This window comes from Charadrius vociferus, unplaced genomic scaffold, assembly GCF_000708025.1.
Source record: "Charadrius vociferus isolate BGI_N301 unplaced genomic scaffold, ASM70802v2 scaffold210, whole genome shotgun sequence".
In the NCBI taxonomy this organism is placed as follows: Eukaryota; Metazoa; Chordata; class Aves; order Charadriiformes; family Charadriidae; genus Charadrius; species Charadrius vociferus.
In genome coordinates, this window is record NW_009646421.1 from 561,666 (window position 1) to 583,031 (window position 21,366).

General features: G+C 41.6%; 1 protein-coding gene across 1 annotated transcript; it reads left to right on the plus strand.

Moving 5' to 3' along the window:
- Positions 1 to 205: 205 nt before the first annotated feature.
- CPB2 (carboxypeptidase B2 (plasma)) lies at positions 206 to 19,045 on the plus strand. The gene is made up of 11 exons (XM_009880973.1): positions 206 to 243; positions 4,627 to 4,702; positions 7,662 to 7,786; positions 7,878 to 7,986; positions 8,519 to 8,620; positions 9,189 to 9,293; positions 11,905 to 12,021; positions 13,017 to 13,107; positions 16,595 to 16,797; positions 18,651 to 18,735; positions 18,861 to 19,045. Exons 1-11 carry the CDS (start codon positions 206 to 208, stop codon positions 19,043 to 19,045), a joined length of 1,236 nt encoding a protein of 411 aa, XP_009879275.1.
- The last annotated feature ends 2,321 nt before the right edge of the window (positions 19,046 to 21,366 follow it).

Below are 21,366 nucleotides of genomic sequence, written 5' to 3' on the forward strand. Positions count from 1 at the left end.
ACCTCCCCAGTGAGTTCTGTCATATTGACTTAGCCATCAAGAGCTTGGGGTTGAGGTGAGAGACAGTATTAAATTTTAACCACTCTTTAAATAACATTTTTGAAATCAATAATGTGGGTCCTGAACCCTTGTCTTTCCAATTGCATTTGGGTTAATTGTGGATGCCGTGAAGATGAAGTTTTACCTGCTCTTTTTTACCCTATTTATGCGGATTCAAGAGAAGCATGTCTTCACCCTTCCAAGGTAAATATCTGATGGTGCTACTGGGCTTTTAGTGTGTGGTGAGTGGGACAGGGAAAGTACTGAAGCAAAATAACTCCAAGTTGCATAAGAAAACATTTGGCAACGGCTGACATTTATTTATTGCTCTTGTAATTGGATATGTGGTTCAATTTAACATATAGATGGTGGAGGAAATGAAATTATTCTAAGTCTTCTTTGCATCCATAAATCCTATGTTTTTAATCATATTAAAACTATTCTTTTCGGTCTAAGTGCAAATCAATTCTGTTCATTCAGTGCTTTTGAATGCCAATAAAGGGCATTCTGAAACTTAATGGGAAAAAATAATTTGCTTCATTTGCCTTAAAACAAGACCTTAAATGAATTACTTCTTGAGGTAGAGAGAGAAACCATTTCAGAAAGTGCTAACAATCTGTTTTCTTTCTAAAGCAGCTTTTATGATTGTTTTTCCAATCATAAATCATTTTTGAATAACCATTTGGTATTTATACAATGTTTCAGAAGCAGTTTTATTGTTACCTATCGATAAACTTCAGAAATGCCCTGAAACCAAATGCTTTGCTAAAGCATGAGAGCATATGTCAGAGATGAAGACAGTCAAAGTGCTTTTATTTTCTACATGTACAGCTGGCTTAAAAACCTGAAATGTTTTAACAGGTTTAATAAGAACTAAAAGGATAAGCCCCTCGTGGTGACATTAAGCAAGACGAGCAACCTCTAGGAATCACAATTAAACACAGCCGGCTTCTAGGACTGAAATACCTACACAAATAATAGTACATTATGTCTCACAGCCCTTCTGCGACTCTGCACCACAAGCCAGTGTGCAGACCTGTGACAGGTGAACACCTCTTGAGTTCATGCCTCAAAAAGAGGATCTTTCACCTCCGTTTGTGTTGCAATCGTATTTTGTTGTGGATTGCTGCGGAGGTGTGAGGGTTACAGGAGGGAGACAGTTAAGCATGTTTTTAGGTGAATTCAGTGGAGTAATATTGCTCTGTGCTACTTGAAGGTTCATTTATTTCATGTTTAAATAAAACACCGAATATTTGACCCTTACAGAAGAATATGGCATTTCCCACTGGAAAGCCCGAGACTAACCCTCCCAGACCCGCTTATGAAAATGGTTAAAATAATGAGATTTTAAAGGTGATATATTATATCTGACTTTTTACTTTTATTTGAGGGCTAGTGTTGGAGGATTTAACAGTCAGGTATTAAACCTTCCCTTTGCAAGTTTGCAGTGTGATTACCGCATCTGGACTTCTAGGAAAAATACAAAACATTGCGAGACTTGTGAAAGAGCTGATAGCACTGGAAAAAAACCCAGTTCACTCGTAGGGCAAGGGAAAGCGCACCAGAAAGGTGCGAGAAAAGAGAGCCCACAGGCAGACAGCTGTGCTCCAGGCAGAGGAACAGCTTACATGGTCCAGGAGAACAGAAGACGACGCTGGCAGCACTCCTCTAGTGACACTACCTGCTAGAGCCAGGGTAAGACTTTCAGCTGGAGGCAAGTAGGGAGGCGTCCCTTCTGAAGATGTTAGTCAGAAAGAACATGCAAGGTTGAAATTAAGCCAGACTATGAGGACAGAGAGACACATCCATGCTGATGCCTTCTTTTTGTGGGTCTGTGTGATATGTGATGCTGGTGGTCCTCCTAGTGACTGAGAAATGCAACGGAGAGGGGGGATGAAGAGACTACGATGCCAAAGAGAGCCACGACTGGTTTATGTCTGTGAGATGGTGGCCAGGGCCCATGGATAGGATTCATCTGACTGTATGGGATTTCTACACAGTTCTGCATGGGAACAAGTCCGTCCCACCTTCCTGTAGAGCTAGTGGAGAAAAATACGTGTATTTAGGTTACAATTCATTTCGGTTTAGCACACACGTCTAAATTAACTCAGGTTAACTGGGCCCTAAAAGTGTCTTTTTCTTGATTAAAAGAGCATTGAGCTCAGATGAAGATATCAAAACCATCTAAAATGAACTGCAGTGTGTCCCACTCACTCTGTCACAGCTACAGGATAAGATCTGAGCATTGTAGTGTGAGGATGGCAGCTGGACTTCTGTTTACCCAGAAGTAAAAAGGAGAAGAAAAAGAGATGGGGAACAGTGATAGAGTCCAGTGGGACCTTGGCAGAAAGTTGGAGGAGGGGAATGAGAGGGATCCTCTCAAGGACAAACTCAAAGAGCAACCAGGGAAACAGTGCATGAGGACAGAAAGTGAAGAGGTGTGTTCAAGGTGAACATGTCCAGCCGTACCAGGGCAGCAGGCAGGACAGCGAAGCTGGGGGTGGAGGGTCATTTCTGAGATTGATATAAAGGCAATAATTAGAGCTTTCGTCTGGGTGTTTTCTAACAGGAGTGGGGCAGAATACAGATGAAAGAGGGTATAATGACAAATCAAAGCAGAGGAACTGAGAAGGCCAATGACTACAATTTCAGCTACAATACTCCCCATGTTAAACAGGACTATAAGAGGAATGGCAGAACTTGGATCAGCTTGTTCAGTGTATTCATGTCCTACCAACAAGAGCTATAGAGGAATCACCGCTAGCTACCACCTTACCATCTTACCACCAGTCCTTACCACACTCAGCTGAAATATTTGTGCAACAAATGGTGGGGTGCAAGTACATACCAGCTTCCTCATTATGGTACTCTCAGGCTGTGAATTGTAGGATGAAACGAGATGCAGCAGCCCTTTTCTGGTCTACCCTGTGAAAAGACTTCCCTGGATATGAGGAGACAAACTAACTTTTAAAGTAGCCCCAAAGACACACTTTGGAGTGCACTTGCCTAAAGAAATAGGCAAACTTCCATCCAAGCCTACCACTGATTGCTTTCTGATGCTCTGTCAAATGATGGTGGGAGTAAAAATAGGGCTGGCATATTATTGGTTCTGCATGAGAAGCAACAGTGATTGCTTGGAGCCTGGGTGAAAGTAGAAAAGATGAATCACCCAGTTGCCAGATGCTGTCAGGTATCTGCTTGAAATCAGTCACAAAAACGAGTTGTGATAATCATGATATGCAGCTTGAAAACACTAGTTTTGAGAGCCCTGCCTGATTTCTTTTCAACACCCTTTGCAGACAGGGCTGGCAGGGACTTCCACAGTGCCTGGTTTATGCACTGCCACCAACTCCAAGAGCCACCTCAGCCCACAAAATGGAAATAGGGGTCCAACATTCCCCTGAGTGTCCTCCTTCTACACACATGAATTATTTTAATTATCTACCCAAGGCAATTTTGAACTACATGGCTTGCAGAGCACTGAAGATCATGGATGGATTTACAATGCAAAGTGGGGTTTTTTTATTCCAGAAAGTGAATTTCACTTCTGTTACTGACGGTGGGGTCAGGCATGGAGTAGCTGGGAAGGGCCATCTCATGTACAGTGGGTCCGGACCACAGGTTTCAAGTAGAAGGAGAATATAAGTTACCAGGCAAAGAGGGGGAGGACAGTGGTATAGACCAATGGAAACCATACCTGGCAGAGGGACAGAAATGAGGAGATCAGAAGAACTGGACTGGAGTATGAATGATGACAGTAGTAACCTCTGCACCTCTACAAAACATCACGCTTGGCTTTTCACAGAATCACAGAATGGTAGGGGTTGGAAGGGACCTCTGGAGACCATCTAGTCCAACCCCGCTGCCAGAGCAGGGTCACCTACAGCAGGTTGCACAGGACGGCGTCCAGGCGGATTTCAAATGTCTGCAGAGTGGGAGACTCCACCACCTCTCTGGGCAGCCTGTGCCACTGCTCTGACACCCTCAAAGCAGAGAAGTTCCTCCTCATGTTTAGATGGAACTTCCTATGTTCAAGTTTGTGCCCATTACCTCTTGTCCTATCACTGGGCACCACTGAAAAAAGACTGTTCCCATCCCCCCGGCACCCTCCCTTCAAGTATTTAAAAGTATTGATAAGATCCCCCCTCATTCTTCTCTTCTCCAGACTAAAGAGACCCAATTCCCAATTTGCACAAGCCTCTCTGCTGAACAGTGCCAGAGACGGAGAAACTCAGGGGAGAACAGAAGAGCTGTCCCCCTGATCCAGGCTAGCTTTCCACTGGTGCCGTTGCACACTGGATTAGCTGGGGCTGGCAGCTGTTGTGCTGGTGCCAGCTCCCAGGAGCAACCTCAGAGTCCAGCAGTAGATATTGGCTACCAAAGCCCTGCACCACTTCTTTCATGGATTTTACTGATTGGCAGAAGCAGAGGCTGGACACGGCTCAGCATCTTCACTACTGGATCTTCTTCAAGTTCTTGGCAGCCAAGCCAGGGAAGAGGAGAAAGGCCAAGCCTGCTTCTCTACTTTTGCATGACCTAGAGCAGTTCCAAGTACCTGTGCTTTACCTAAATACCCTTGTTTTTCAGGGATGAAGTTTTGTGGGCTCTCCCACAAACAAACAAACAGGTTGAAGCCCTTCAGGATTTACTGAACACCACTGAGGTAAACAGATCCCTCTGTCTCTCTGGTCTCTATGCCAAATTCTTCCCCGAAGTGCACAGCTAAGTGTGGAAATTAGAACAATGTGTATTTATACTTTATGAATTACAGCAACTCAGCAAATGCTTGGTTTTCATTGCTCCGCTACCTTCCGATTTACATGAGGAGACTTCTGCTTCATAATGTTATAGTAATGCACTGTATTGGAGCTCAGATTTCTGCAATTGAGTTTGTGTACTAAGACACTGCAAAATTGGCAAAGCATCAACACAGAGTAAGTAGAAACACTTCTGCTAGGGAACCTCAGCACTTTAGACCAATGCAATCTTGACCTATATGACTTGCACAGCTTTGAAGATCAGGACTGGACTTCTGTGGTATTCTTCTGAAAGCAGCATTTAGAAGATAAATATATCTTAAGCAACACTTTTTTTTATTACTTCTATCTGTCATTAAAGACGAAAGTATTTAAGTAAAATGAGGCATCTGTTCATTTTCAAAAGCATTTGTCCAATCACACCCTCACAGTTTGAAACCAACATTCAGCAATAAAGGTGTAACCATTCCCTCCACCAACGTAATTTACAGGATGATTGAGGATGTGTCTTAGATGACTGACAGCTTTTAACAGTGCCTATGCCCAGTCTTTCTCTGTCTTTCTTCGCTCCTATTCATTTCATGTCCACCTCAAAATCCTCCTAGTCTTCTCCTGTCCCTCCTAGCATCTTCTGATACTTCCCTTCAGTTCACACAAACAATGATAACCCTCCTTGCTTTTTTCCACTGCCACATGTCAGCTCACATATCCATCTCCTTCGCTGTACCAAAATAAATCTTCTCTCCTCCATCTTTTCCTCACCACTGTCATTCTTCACTTTCTTGTGCACAGAAGCCCCAAGAAGCAATGAAAAATAACTGCAGCACATTGAGTGCAGAGAGGCCTTGTGGTGCTTTCTACCAAGTCACTTATGTGAATATGCAAACCAAACATTTTTCAAGGGTTATAAACTGGCCATTTTTTTTCCCATGACTATAAATTGGGCAAGTTATAAGAAGAAAAGGGAAAGGGAAAGGGAAAGGGAAAGGGAAAGGGAAAGGGAAAGGGAAAGGGAAAGGGAAAGGGAAAGGGAAAAGGGGAAAGGAGGGAAAGGGAAAGGGAAAGGGAAAGGGAAAGGGAAAGGGAAAGGGAAAGGGAAAGGGAAAGGGAAAGGGAAAGGGAAAGGGAAAGGGAAAGGGAAAGGGAAAGGGAAAGGGAAAGGGAAAGGGAAAGGAAAGGGAAAAGGGAAAGGGAAGGGGAAAGGGAAAGGGAAAGGGAAAGGGAAAGGGAAAGGGAAAGGGGAAGAAGGGAAAGGGAAAGGCAAAAGCAAAAGCAAAGGAAAAAGGAAAGGGAAAGAAAAGACACAAACAGTACCTACCAACAAATTTTAATGGTTACAATGTAGCAAAAAAGAAGCAATTGAAAATTAGCGTCTTATAAGAAGAATTGCCAGGCTAATTATACATGCTACTCCTGCAAAAGTTGTAAAGCAAAAACCTAAAACAAAGGAAATGCTTTGTTCTTACAGAACACACATTGCCTGTAGCATCCATCAGAAAGAACCGAGATGCAGGAACACCTACAACTGAGTCTTTTGTAGCTGCTCCTGGGGCAGTATTGACCATTGCTGATGATGGGTAGAGACCAATAACCACATGCATATCACAGCTTCCCATTTACCCCCATTCATTGCTCCTCTGCCACCTCAGCTGTGTCAATCCAGAGTTCCTTAGTCTTCCTTACTTTCAATTCAAAGAATGCCCACACCAAAGAGAAACTAAATCTGGACTGGTGTGTATCAGCGCAGACAGTAGGCTAGCCAGGGCAACAGGGAAATCACTGCTGGGGGGCTAAGCATCCAGCACGCTTCTTGCATGGGTTTTCCACACAATGCTGAGCCCTGCGATGCTGTTGCTACCTTGCCAATAACGTCTGAGATGGCTACACTGAGACTAACTCAGCCATTTGTATAGCACATCGCAGCAACTTATCCAGAGACCAAATGTTTTACCATTTATTGTTCCGAAGTCTTGATTAAAAGCGTGGATGAGTTTTTTGGATGATTTTGCAGACACGTTCTCTCTGAGAAATGGGTGAGGTAAACAGTTGACAGCTGATACATGCCTGGAAACACGGTGCCCTAAGTTGAAGATAATATTCCTGGTGCAACTGAACCAGAAAGGAAAAAAATAAAGCCTATTGTCTGGTGACTCCATGCTGTATGTCTTCAAAAATGCATCCAAGAATTATGTTGACCTTTTTCACATTGCAGATTCATGCCTAATTGTCTGCTTACTGTCACCCCTAGATCTTTCAGTATTATTGTTTCTAAAGTTTCAGTCTTTTATTGAATATGCTGGCTTCTAATTTTATTATTGTAAAAGATTTAATTTTACCAAGAAGAATCTCATTTTCTTATTTTCTTCCCATTTCTAATCTCTTTATTGCTGCTTCAACTTGACTTATATTCAAACCCCTTCTGGCATTTATTTCCTCCCTGATCAAAGTCATCAGCAAATACAATAACTAAAAAGACTGGTCTGATCTTCATTAATTCTCCAAATACCCTCAGGGAAAATAACTCTCAGCAGCCTTGAAAACATGTAACATAATAACCAACTAAACATATCTATTATACTAGAAACACTATCTCAGAAAAGGTTATGTTCCTGTCTTTGTTCTTGATTTATGAATTTATGTGCAGAAGTCATTATAAACATTTCTTACATACACACATTTCATTCCCAGCAGCAGCAGAATGCTATATCACAACACAGGGAACATTAAACTGCTTATTACAAGTAGTGTCTTATATTGAAAACATATGCTTTGATTATTTTCAAAATACCTATTCAATGTTAGTTAGAATATTTTTTCTTTCCTCAGTAAAAAAAAAAAAATAAAATGTTTTTGGACACTTTGCAGGTCCTTCTCTGGCAACCTGTTGTGGTGGAAAACATCAAGGAGAACAGAGAAGTCCATTTCTATGTCAGGGCATCCAGCACAAATAGCATAAAAGCTCGGTTAAGGCAACTGGCCATCCAACACAGGCATGTATTTTTTATTTGTTGTCATGAATATTTCTGTAAAGTTGTTTGTAATTTATGTAACAGGAGGTTGTGTTCTTTCTTTGTTATTCAGAGTCCTGGTGGGAGACGTTCAAGGACTTATCGAAAAACAGACTATCAATGACACGGTCAACCCACGCAGATCATCATCATATTATGAAAACTACCATTCAATGAAAGAAGTAAGACACTTTTGTAGTAATCCTCTGTAGGTTCAAGGGGTGAAATATGTCTTATGGTTGAAAATGGAGGGAAAGAAATCATCAACAGGTAAATAATTACCATTGCATTGCTCAACCATTGAGAGTTGTAATTACTGTAATACCTTCATAGAGAAGGAATGAAGCACCAGAAAAAATCTCTCATACACGTGTTTCTTCAAACTGCCATTCAAATGCAGACAACATAGATGTGAAATAAAGTCGCAAAACACCACATAAATGTTTAAAATATGAAATGGATAATAATTTAACCAAATAGAACTAAAGAGGAATTTCAGGGTTATACTTGGACTGTGTTGTGACTGTACCTTACCATTTATTTTAAGAGAAATTAGAGTCAGGCAAGTGGTAAGTGTTCTGAATTGCTAGTTTTTCTTTGCCATCAGCTAAAGAGGCAGGATTTTGGGAGGAAGAATGATTTAAGTCTAGACCATTTTCAGGGATGAAGGAGAACAACAGGGAGAAGATCTATTTACTAACTTCATCCTTGCAGATATATCATTGGATGGAAGAAGTAGTGAAAGTCCATTCTGACCTCCTCCAGAAAATATATATTGGATCATCATATGAAAAACGACCACTCTACGTTCTGAAGGTACGGCTGTGACTTACTGCAAAATCTTTCCAAGTACTAATGTAAGTGATGGGATTTGCCCAGAACACTTTCTTAAATCTATACTTATATGCATATTTTAATAAGGTGTAAATTTTTGTCTTTTCTAGAAGTCTCCTCCTAAGTTCTTCCAATAAGGTGCCTTACCTTTGACAAAGGCATTAGACCACGTTAGGTTCATTGTGTCACAAAGAAGTTTTCACATCTAGGCCATCATCCAATGGCACGAAATACTGGCATGGTGGATACCTTCCTCTGTTGACTATGAAGCCAGTCCAGTTTGTTGCCCTGCATAGTTGGTGGTCTACTCCCTTGACCTCAGGTCTTGCTGCAGTCTCGGTGCCTATGTCAGGAGCTTGCTGCCAGCAGTCTGGATATGGCTCTGACTGCACGGCAACGTAACTGAGAGCAGTATTCTGGCCCAGGATCACTCTAAGCTCTCCCTACAAGACAGATGCTGCTTTTTCCATCTTGGTTCTCCTTTTCACTTCCACTTTCATGTGATACACTTTACAACTGTGACATTTTCATACAATTTCTCTTTTGTCAGCTTTCTAAAAGCCAGGAAAAATCCAAAAGTGCCATATGGATTGACTGTGGTATCCACGCGAGAGAATGGATTTCTCCTGCTTTTTGCCTGTGGTTCATAGGCCATGTGAGTAGATAATCACATCTGATGATCATTTTCAAAGCAAAGCAAACAATCTTGATGCAATTTACCTTCTCTGTCCAGTTGCGCTCTAAGGTCCATAAAATCTTAATCAATTTACTTCCAAAACACCATCACAGGAGATGTGTGTCTAAGATTTATATGTAGCAGTGAGTGTGTGTGTATGTCTGTGTGTGTCAGTAGATGGAGGTACGCATGTGTGAGAGAGAGAAAGTCCTATGGATCAAATGCCAAAGAGCTCAGATGGGTTCTCAAGTATGAAAGAAACTTTTCAAGTATGTGCAGCGAATTCAACAGAGACGTTTACAATTATGAATGGTCAGTGATGGAGAAGGCATGCCAGGAAAAGCAAGTATTTTGTAATCTACTAGGGCTATGACTATGCCACCACATAGATACAAGGAATGATCCTGGCTCTTGGTCATGTAGCACATAGTGGCTCATGTCCATATTACTCCAGATGACACTGCCTGGAGTAGATCAGATGGCACCTGGAGTGAGCTCAAGCTGTCCTATAACCCTTAGTTCTTCCCTACGTGCCTTCCTAGAGAGACAGCTACACCACACTTGCCTGTGCCAGGCATGGCATAGCTCCACACCACCATGCACACCAGCAATCTCTACTTAGCACTTGCTGTGATGTTGGACCTGCTGCTGTGCCTGCTGCTGTTGCCCCTCCACCTCCCACCTCTGCATTTTCTGTTTGTACTCATGCCTTTTTCTGGATCTGCCTCATTCAGAGAATGAGGTAACACAGGACATCTTCTTCTGAAGGTGCCATCCCTGCTCGAGATACCATCATTTCAGACCTCCAGAACACAACCAACAACTGCCAGCCACACGCATAGTACCAGTTCATGGAAACTAGTAAATCACTGATGGGATGAGACTGCATGATGGGCTTAGCCTGACCTGCCTGATGTGCAGCCACAGACTGATGGTCACATCTGATCTTTAATACCTTTAATATCTACAGTGCTCACAATAGTGAACAAAGGCATGCCAAAAGACACCTCATCCGTGGTTTGCACCCAGATCTTAACACATGTTGCCTTGGTCTTTTTTAATTTAAGGCATCTCTACTCAATTCATCATGCTGAGCTGCTGGCCCAATTCTTAGTATGGACCAGGAAAAGGCTCCCCAGGCCTTTCTGGCGCAGACAAGGTTGCCAAGCTTGCTCAGTTAAGGTCCTAAGATATCATTCATTGCTACTTTTTCACAAAAGCAAAGTTCACAATAAAAATAAGCTAGATGAGATTGAGACTTCTCAATCACCAGTACTGTAGGCAGAGCAACAACATAGATGAGTCCTTGAAACGTGAATTACAATTTGGCTGTCACGGAACTAAATAATGATAGTGGTGGTGGTAATAATAATAATAATAATAATAATAATGTGTTTATTTCTGTCCTCAGTAATAACTATAAAACCTCAATGACTATAACATTTGAAGGGAGATTGCAGGAGTTAGGAACAGATACAGCTGAATGCACCCTGTGACCCTCTGAAAATCCCAGCCTTCAGGGTTCCCTTAGAGAAAAATGCATTTGCCCTTTCATGCTGCTCCAAATAATTACCAGCTGTGCTGTCGCTTTGCCAGTGACACGTCCCTGCAGCATTTTTCAGAACTAACAAGCTGAACATTTAGGTACTCCATCCTCTTGATCTAATTTACGTGTTTTAAATTCAAATTTTATTTCTCTATCACTTCATCAAGTAACATTTTGAAATTTGACATTGATACACATCTGTACATAGACATCAAAATCAGTAGATCTCTCTTGCAAATCCTAGGCATTCTTTCTAATGTTTTCACTCTATAATTTAATTTTGTTGTTAGAATGTAATAAGATTGACATTTCTCATTTAAGTTAGAGAAAGTCCATTGCCTGAGGAAAACTAGGAAGGATTTAAAATGAATGGAAGGTGCTTTAAGCAAGGTATAAAGAAAAAAACCAAAGAAATTATTACGGACTTGATCTATTTTAATTGTAACAAAACCACTTATCCAGGTTAAGATTTGTCCATGTGGTGGACCAACAACCAGGTTAGGTATCACTAAAGCCTTCAAAATAGGCTGTGAGGCACAATTAGCAATGTAGCTCTTACTGGCTCTTTGCATAGAAACGCACTGAACTCATAATGCACCCACGAGAAATAACGTTATGTACAGCAACCATTTGAAATGTTTCTTGTTATTTTAGTACTTGCTTAGTTTTACACTATTTTTGTGTTATTTTGGGCAGGAGGGAGGGTTCCTATCATTTATACAAGCAGCGAAAGCTCAAACCTTCCTATTAATAGTCTTCAACTCTCTCTCATGACCACCTCTTAACATCAAAGTACTGCAGCGTACCTGACTGACTGCACCAGTTCGACTCCTACCCTCTCCCCGGCACTTCTAACCAAAGAGCTACTTTCGTATTTAGCAATTTCTGTGATGTGATGCACCTCTCTCAGGAGGCAGACTAGTCTGATAATGGCACAATTATTTTACATATACCATCAGATGCCTTTCTAGGAAGACAAAAAAAAAAACCCAACACCCAGCACCATTAGGAATGCTTTTAATAATTTTCCCCTGTGCTTTATAGGCAATCCATGTGCGTGAGAGAGACCGCACCATGACAACACTTCTGGAGCACTTTGATTTCTACGTCATGCCTGTGATGAACGTGGATGGCTATGAGTACACGTGGAGCCATCCCTCTGTACGTAGAGGTTTTTGGACAGACTGTGAATGTACTGATGCGTTATTTATGGGAACTATCAGTGTGCATCCTAAGGGTGTAATTTCCATCCTGGGACTGCACGCCCCCAGTTCTTGATCTCTGCTTGGAATTTCTGCCTCTCTGCCCTATTTAAACCACAGCAAATACTGCAACTAATTGGCATTTGACCCACGGCACCTTTCTGTCTTCCAAGCTGCTGGAAATGCACTTGGAAATGACAGGATTTCATCCTGGGATATTAATACTTCCAGATTATCAGGGAACGCTGGCATCTGCCTCCAGCAGCAAGGTTAAAAACACTGGCACAATCCCGCCCAAGCTGAATAGCGTGCTGCACCAGATAGATAGAGCACAGCCAATAACTCACTTCTTCCTCCTGCAAGGTGGACCCGTTCTCTTGAGTACTTTTTGTTTCAGATACATGAAGGTACAACAGTTACCTTTTGTCCAGAATTTCATTTATTGGTTGGAAATTCTGAGTTTTTGAGATGACTCTTTGATTTTTAGATCCTTCACTCAAGTTAAAAAAAAAAAAAAAAATTCTCCACTCTTTTACTTATTTGATCTTCAACCCAGCTTGGCTCACATTGGGATTGTTACACGTATACATCTCAGCAGAGCTGCACACCGAATTTCCAACTTTCCATGTGCTGTCAGCAATGCCTACAGAAAGGCTGGTCTCCTAAATCTCACATACTTGGCCAAACAGTATGCCTGCTCCTCTCCTTCCATAGTCCAAATCCATTGAAATCAAACCAGATGAGACCACCTCTTATCCTACCCAACGTTTCCTTTATCATCCAGACTCACTGGCGATCAGATTGTGATTTTATAGTCTTTCTTGGTCTTTTGCTTCTTCATTGGCACATGACCTGTAGAGGCAAAAGTTGGAAGTCACATTTAACTAACTGCAATGGTGCCATCATTTTTCTCAGCTTTTTCCCTGAACACGGCTTGTGTGTCTCTTTCCATAGAATCGGCTGTGGAGAAAGAGCCGCTCATCGCACAGCGACAGCAAGTGCATCGGTACTGACATGAACAGGAATTTTGATGCGCACTGGTGTGGTATGACATCATTTCCTTCCTATTGTACTCCTGCCTCAATTTTAACCTTTAAAATTCTTAATTTTGAAAACATTCTCATTTACCATTTCACAAACTTGATATAAAGACAAATGCAGCCGGATAACTTTTATGAACTGGTGAACAGTTCCCCGACTTGAGACACTTTTTGTTGGGTCCCAGGATTTCTCCTCCCCGGATGCCACACCAGAGACTAACCTCTTCCCAGCATGATGACATGAAAGAAGGGGACCAGGACCCTGCATCCTATCCCTTGCATCACACCATGACACACTGGGCAGAGGCTGGGGTGGTGGGGGAGAAGGAAAGAGGGAAGAGGTGGGTGGCCCTTGCCACATCACCCAATGCCTGTTGCACCACCCAGTTGAGTAGATGCTTCACAGTGTTGTATGAACTGGTCACCTCAGTCATCTTTCAGTAGTAATGCCTGGCTGACCAAGATTTCTTGGCTCTCAGTGTTTGCTGTCTAGGCTATATCACGTTTACTTAACCACAGGCATTTTAGTACTTTACAGGTTTTTGATAGTCTGCAGGATAGCTGTTTTAGAATTTACCCTATAGATCTGATTTGGGTTCAGTCAGTACTGACACTAATGTCTGGTACACCTTTCAGTCATTTTAGTCCGTTGCTAAACTGGGAATAAAGACGTTTATTTACCATCCATGGTGATTATACGGAGAAAATCGCACTTTTTCAGGCACAGAATTATGAAGATGAGGAACAAATACATAGATTTAAAAGTGATATTCAGTATAAATATGTCATAAAAACAGAACTTGGAGAAGTCTGAAGAAATAACACCAAAAAATCTATATGATAGAGATACTAGTTTCAGGTAAAGGTTATGTAATGTACTGCACTTAACTCGTCAAGCACTTTTGGTGGTCAACAACTGAAGTGAAGAAATGATTCTACTTTACAAAGAGCAGAAGAATACAGGTAGATTAGAAAGTGTTTCTTCTCTAAAGACGTCTTTGGACAAAATGTACACCTTTCTTACAGGGCAAAGGCAGAACATCTTTCTTTAGTAACTAGGGAAATATTCAGGCTGTATTCAGCCATGCTATGCTCCTCTCTTAGACATGGTTGAAAACACAGAAAAGAGAAGCCTCAGCACCTTGCAGGGTCATTGGAGAGAAAAAAACTGTTTGTACAGATAAATCTGATCACCAAAGTCAGGTGCTTACAATAAGTTATGCAGATGACCATAAGGATCTCCCTAGGTTTCTACTCCTTTTAGTTACACAGTCAGTAAAATGCTGAAAACCAAAACTCTGTTTTTCTTAATTAGCATAAAAATATTTCCTCTACTCAATCAGATACATCTTTGTTCAGCAATTGATAGCAATGGTTAAACAGATTTGATCCAGAACTTATCAAATGTAGAATCTCCATTATTGCTGTAGCTGTGCAAAACATCAGGAGTTCAACAGGATGCTCAGAAGAACCAAGCTGGAGTTTTATGGCTTTATAATAATGTTGTAATTACTACTAGCTGTGTCAGTTGAGTACGGTAACAGAATTGTGTTTATCGGAAATGACCACAAATTCAGGAGAACCTTCAATTTAATTTTATTCACATACTTTTAAACTGAAGAGTTCTTCTCAGCAGTGCCAAATGCTCAAACTTCCACTGGCTTCAGATTTACTTGTGAATACACTTTGTGCCACCGCAAACTCCAGGGTTTATATGTATGATTTTAATCAGAGCTGTACCGCTGTGTTTTCTGCTCTTCCTCTTCAGCTGCTCAGATAACAACTTTATGAACAGCTACAATGCCCTCATGGTTTTTATGAAGAGCAAAATATACTAAATGCACTGCTACATTACACTTTCTTATACTAATACAACGCAAAATTACTCCACTAAAATCAATGCACTCACTCTGCGGAACTAAATTTGACTGGAACCCAGTTTTACCTATATTTTCCATACCATTTTCTTAGCTGGCTGATCCCACTATGACCTACGATTTAGGAAAGCAGACAGAACATTAATCCAAGACTGCCAGCAAACAGATTTTTCATTGCCTTGTTCCTTGGACAGTTTCTGACTGCTGCGCAAAACACAACAGTGTAAACCAACATACTCATTTTGACACTTTTGCATGATTTCGCATAGATGCACAGAATTGTCTGTATTTTCATGTACATGAATTTTCATGGACTGTCTGTGAAATCCCCCTTAATTCAGTAACACTAAGAATTATACATACATCCCAGAATATAAAACTTACCACAGCCCTCTCTGTCCCAATACTCTTGTTTCTGACCTCCCAGCCTGCATCTGCCAGACTCGGTGTCTCTGTCAGCACTTCTCCCCCACAGCCTCCTCTCTTCACTATATTATTTCTGCTTCTTCTGCTGTGTGATACAAGGGTGTAGGTAACCTGAGGATTTATTTTCAGCCACTGATATTATAAAGGGGTTTGCATTATCTGTGGAACTGTTGCATGCATGAAAATACAGTACCACTGAATCACTTAGTCTTTCTGTCTGTCACAACTACATTTCACCCAAATACACCTGTATGGAGCCTTGCAACTCTTAATTAACTAAAACATACATATATAAAATTGTTAAGCGTTTTTGAGGTCCACGTATGCTCCCCATTACTTTGTGACATGCCATAGATCTTCTCTAGATATCACTGGCACCAGAAGACATTTCCTGCTCTCCTGTATCATATGATAAGAGCTTGCATTGCTTCTACAGGGCTGCTACTGCAGATGTAACTGGCATTATTGATTTTTGAAAGATGGACATCTGTTAAAGTGTCTCAGTGCCCAGGGAGGAAGAAAGTCTTCTGGGTGTTAAAGTACTCCATGAGCTTTATTCCTGCATAAGATTTAAGGATAAAATGTCCATTTAAAGTACAGATAGTAGCAAAGGGTAAAATTTACAAAATTTATTAAAATACAAAGAGCTGACATTTAACACTAGAGATCCTGGCTGCTTCCAGAAAGTTATTTAGCCTAATTCTGCAGACAGCAAAAATGGTGAATCCTAGTTGTCTTCTTAGTGAATTGTTCTCGTAGCTAGTTTTCCTCATTCTTAAAAACCTTCATTTAGATTTGGGCTTCTTCAACTTCTAATTGGCAGTTTGCTATTCCCCAAGATTAAATAATCACTTAGAACTGCTGTTTTCCTGTAGTACTTCTAGATTTTAAGAAGGGGTTTCAGAGTCTTTTTCTTGATTAATTTAAATGGAGCATATTCATCCTCTCCTCTTAAGACTTTTTATCCAGTCTTTGAAAACTTTTTTTTTCTTCACCTTCTCCAATTTTTTTTGAAAGTATAGTAGGTGAGAACTCATAGTAGGCTCGTACTGATTTCTGCAAGCATGACAGTTCTTTTCACAGCATGGCAGAGCCCATGATTTCTTGCGTATTAACATCATACTCTGCTCTTTCAGAAATGCAGAAGGGAAGAAGTTAAGGAGTAACACCATGTGCTCTTTTGTTACAGAGGAAGGAGCATCTCCCTATGAATGTCATGAGATATACTGTGGACCCTACCCAGAGTCCGAGCCTGAAGTGAAAGCAGTGGCTCGCTTTGTCAGAGATCACAAAGACATCATTAAAGCCTACATCACCATGCACTCTTACTCCCAGATGGTACTGTTTCCATATTCTTACACTATGGAGAAAAGCAAAGACCATGATGAGCTGGTAAGTCTTTCCATCTCTTTAAGTTTCACATTTATTTCAGAACTTCTAACCCTGCTTGGTTAGCCTTGTAATGAGGGAGTCACAATGCTCTGAAGATCAAGAATTAGAAAATGAGGTTTCTCCTGATGTTCTTAAGAACTTAAAGAAATCTAGGCTGGTCTAGCACAGCAAGAGTCTTCTGAAGACTATGGAAAAATGAAAATAGTTATTCTAGATTGATAGCACATCATCAATCTCCGATACTTGGAAGCTGCTACTAAAAGAGTTGGTTTGTTTTTTTGGACACCTTGAAAAGATATTTGTGCAAAATGCTGATTATGTTGTATGGTTTATACAAACTCCAAAGTTACTTGGGTGTGTAACTGAAAAATACCCTCCACATACCTAAGCAATGAGGTATTTTGGCGGACACTTGCTGTTTTTATTAAAGTGTTTCGCTCAGGATACTTATTTAAAATGGTCCTAATGGTAGGATGGAAGACATATCCTGCTTATGTAGAATTTTACATTCTTAAGCCACCAAATCACATGGTAAAAACTCTCCTACAAGACAGGCAGAGGTCAAAAAAGAAAAAGTAGCCGCTGCTTTTTCCCACTGACCAGAAAACTCTGGTTTTGTCTGGATCAGGAAAAGATATCCAGGCTAAAATGGGATTTGCTAATACAGAGTAATTAAGCCATAAGTGTATGTGGGACAGCTTAGTAATACTTTTCTTATGTAAAGACATCAAGTCCCCTAGAGCAAGGAATTGCCTTTCCTGCACTTCCTAGCCCACTTTTGGCATTTCTTAAGTTCCAAGTGCCGAGGCAATGAATTATTTTATTCGCAGCAAGGGCTCCTGCCTAGCAGCAAGGAGCAGAAATCGTGCGACGGGGACCAGAGAGGAGGTTTGCAGGCTTTGGGATTTGCCTTATGGGAAGACGGCGCATGTCTGAGGTGGACAGGTCACTTCATATGTTACATGGCATAAAGATAGGCAGTAAGAGAGTTTATAAAGATACAGGATTGCCATTTGCACAGATTGCTATCATTTTTACTGTCTGTCAACCTGATGCATCTCCCATGTCACTTATTTCATTTTTAAAAAAAACATATTTAAAAATTTTTTTTGAAAAAATAAATGCCATATAGATAAGAGGACTGCAAGAAGTACACCATTAATGCATTGGAAGCATCCTACTTTGTTAGACAAAATCCCAGACAGTTCAATATATTTCCGTTGGTAACTAGTGCCGGTGGGTTCAGAAGAAGAAGCAAAAAAAATCCAGTACTGTCAATAAGGAACAAACTAAACCCAAACAACACATATTCTCATGCTGTCTTGGTTAGTGTTTTATTTCCTGAAACTGCATTTAAAAAATGCAGTTGTGAGTGGACAGTAATAGTGCATATTAGAAATATATAATTAGAATATATAATAGAGCAGAAAGACATGCTCTAATTCTGGGCATTTAAGTCTTCTTCATGGCTTACGAGTAGAATTTGCTCAATGGAAATATTTTTCTGCTGTTTTTGTCAACACTACATGAATCAAGAGTGACTTACATATTGTGGCAGAAAAGGAAAAATATGAGACAAATGGGAAGAAATAGTTTGATGATAGCTTGCTGCCTGAAGTGGGTGGTAAAGTCGCTTCTATATTTTCTATTATATAGCTACAGTAGAAATGCAATCATCTGTAGTGTGGGCATATGCTGAAAATTTTAACCACATTCTGTGGGTTTTCTAGAGCCTTTTAGAAGAGTATTTAACTAATGCAAGATCTAGAGCACAGTGTAAATAAATCCTAACTGCATAAATATTAACTATTATCACAAGCCTATAAAGGTAATAATGTTTTATTTAATTTCAGGAAAGTCTGGCAAAGAAAGCAGCTAAAGCTATAAAGAGGACAACAAAGAAAACCTATAGACCTGGTGCTGGTGCACAAACAATTTGTAAGTAGGATTTTTACTACAACAGGCATGAGAGCACATCCTTGCTAGCATCTGAAGACAGCTTTTGAACAGAAAACTGAAGCTCTGATTTTGGGTAACTTATCTATTTTCCCTTCCTCACATAGATTTAGCTCCTGGAGGGTCAGACGACTGGGCTTATGATCTTGGCATTAAATATTCTTTTACCATTGAGCTTCGGGACACAGGAACTTATGGATTTTTGCTTCCTCCTCAAGAAATTAAGCCAACTTGCTTAGAAGCACTTTCTGCTGTCAAAGAGATAGCTCAACACGTTCTTCAAAGTTTGTGATGTTGAATATAATTTATTTCAGCACAACTGTATTTACTTAGGACAAATAATAATAAAAAGCTTCCTGATTTATTAAAATTATTTTTATATAGGCAAAAAAACCCCATGACTGCACCCCCTATATTTCATTTTAGAATACATCGGAATTTTTCAAGCATACTTATATACCTATATCTACAACAGTAGTTCAGTGCACTACATATATATATATCTCTAATGCACACCATAAGGGGAAAATAGCATAGATAATCTTATGTCCCTCTAGACGGTGGGAACTCCAGGTGACGTAGCATCCAACGGGCCTCTGACTGACACGCGGCACGCTGGGCAGACCCCATCCATAAAAGAGGTTCCCCCATTTGGTCATTTGAGCTATTATAGGATTTTCTTACTGGAGAACAACACTATTCAGTTTCCACTGTCAAATAGAAAGGATGTTCACATAAGAACTTCTTGCTGCATGTTTAGATAAAGGCAAGGACACAGAGGTGGCCAAATCACTGATAACAAGTGGGAGCTGCCCACAGGCTCCTCTGCTACAATTAGCTGGCTAAGTTTATTTATCCCATGGCCAAGGGTTTGTGCAGCACAACATAAGCCTGAAAGCCAGGCTGCACATGGGGCACAGTGCAGGAACAGCCTGGGCCTACCTCGATTGGTTGAGTCGAGTTGGTTCACCTCGATCACCAACTCCTCCACATACAGTTGTCTCCTGGTCACGACGAATACAAGGCTAAAGACAAGCTGTCATCGTGCTGGTGCACTTGTTAAATTCAAGAATGGCACTGAAGATGAGACTCAGAGAGAGACCCTTGCTAGAGGGATGGGATGCCATTCAGAGGGACCTTGACAGGCTTGAGGAGTGGACCCTTGCAAAACTCAGGAAATTCAACAAGGCCAAGTGCAGGGTCCTACACCCAGGTCAGGGCAACCCCTGGTACTAATACAGGCTGGGGGATAAAGTGATTGAGAACAGCCTTGCCAAGAAGGACATGGGGGTACTGGTGGATGAAAAGCTGAACATGAGCTGACAATGTGCGCTCACAGCCCAGAAAGCCAACTGTATCCTGGGCTGCGTCAGAAGAAGAGCGGCCAGCAGGACGAGGGAGGTGATTCTGCCCCTCTACTCTACTCTGGTGAGACCCCACCTGGAGTACTGCGTCCAGCTCTGGAGCCCTCAGCACAGGAAACACATGGACCTGTTGGAGCTGGTCCAGAGATGAGCCACAGGAGTGATCAGAGGGCTGGAGCTGAGGACAGGCTGAGACATAACGGGTTGTTCAGTGTAGAGAAAAGAAGGCTCCGGGGAGACCCTATTGTGGCCTTTCCGTACTTAAAGGGGACCTAGAGGAAAGATGGAGAGAGATTCTATACCAAGGCCTGTAGTGATAGGACAAGGAGCAATGGTTTTAAAACAAAAGAGGGCAGATTTAAGGAAGAAATTTTTTACCCTGAGGGTGGTGAAACACTGGAACAGGTTACCCAGAGAGATGGTAGATGTGCCATCCCTGGAAACATTCAAAGTCGGGTTGGATGGGGCTCTGAGCAACCTGATCTAGTGCAAGATATCCCTGCTCAGTGCAGCTGGGTTGGCCTACATGACCTTTGAAGGCCTCTTCTGACTCAAACCATTCTTGAATCGGAATGGTTCACCTACAGTGGGTGGCTCTTCATTCTCACAGCCCCTGCCTTTGCCTTCTGCGACTTGGGCAGTGTGGTTACAGCCCTTGCTGGTGAAGACTGAGGCAAAGGAGTCATTGAGTATCTCAGCCTTCTCCATATCCTGGGTGACCAGGCCTCCAATTTCCTTCCAGAGAGGGCCCACATCTTCCCCAGTCTTCCTTTTATGACTGACATAACTTTCTTGTTGCCCTTGATGTCCCTGGCCAGACTTAATTCTACCTGGGCTTTAGCATGCCTAACCTGGTCCCTGGCTGCTCGGACAGTTTCTCTGTATTCCTCCCAGGCTCTGTCCTTGCTTCCACCCTCTGTAGGCCTCCTTTTTGCTTTTGAATGTGTCCAGGAGCTCATTGTTCATCTGTGCAGGCCTCCTGATGTTTTTCCCTGACTTTGTTGTTGGGATACATCGCTCCTGAGCTTGCAGGTGACCCTTGAATACTAACCAACCTCCTTGCGCCTCTTTCCCCTCCAGTGCTTTATCCCATGGTGCCCTACCAAGAAGATCCCTCCAGAGACCAAATTCTGTGGTTCTTTTTTTCTGGCCCTCCGCCACCCTGTTCATCATCCCCACAACCCCGGCTGGCCCCGGCCCAGAAACAGCACTGCCAAACCCGCGCAGCTCGGGTAAAAGCCCAGAGCTG

Excerpts from the sequence above, each read along its gene's own strand:
- CPB2 (XM_009880973.1), top strand. The coding sequence starts at position 206 with ATGCGGATTCAAGAGAAGCATGTCTTCACCCTTCCAAG. Across the intron at positions 7,987-8,518 it reads ACTACCATTCAATGAAAGAA|ATATATCATTGGATGGAAGA; the intron begins GTAAGACACTTT and ends TCATCCTTGCAG. Across the intron at positions 9,294-11,904 it reads GCCTGTGGTTCATAGGCCAT|GCAATCCATGTGCGTGAGAG; the intron begins GTGAGTAGATAA and ends TGTGCTTTATAG.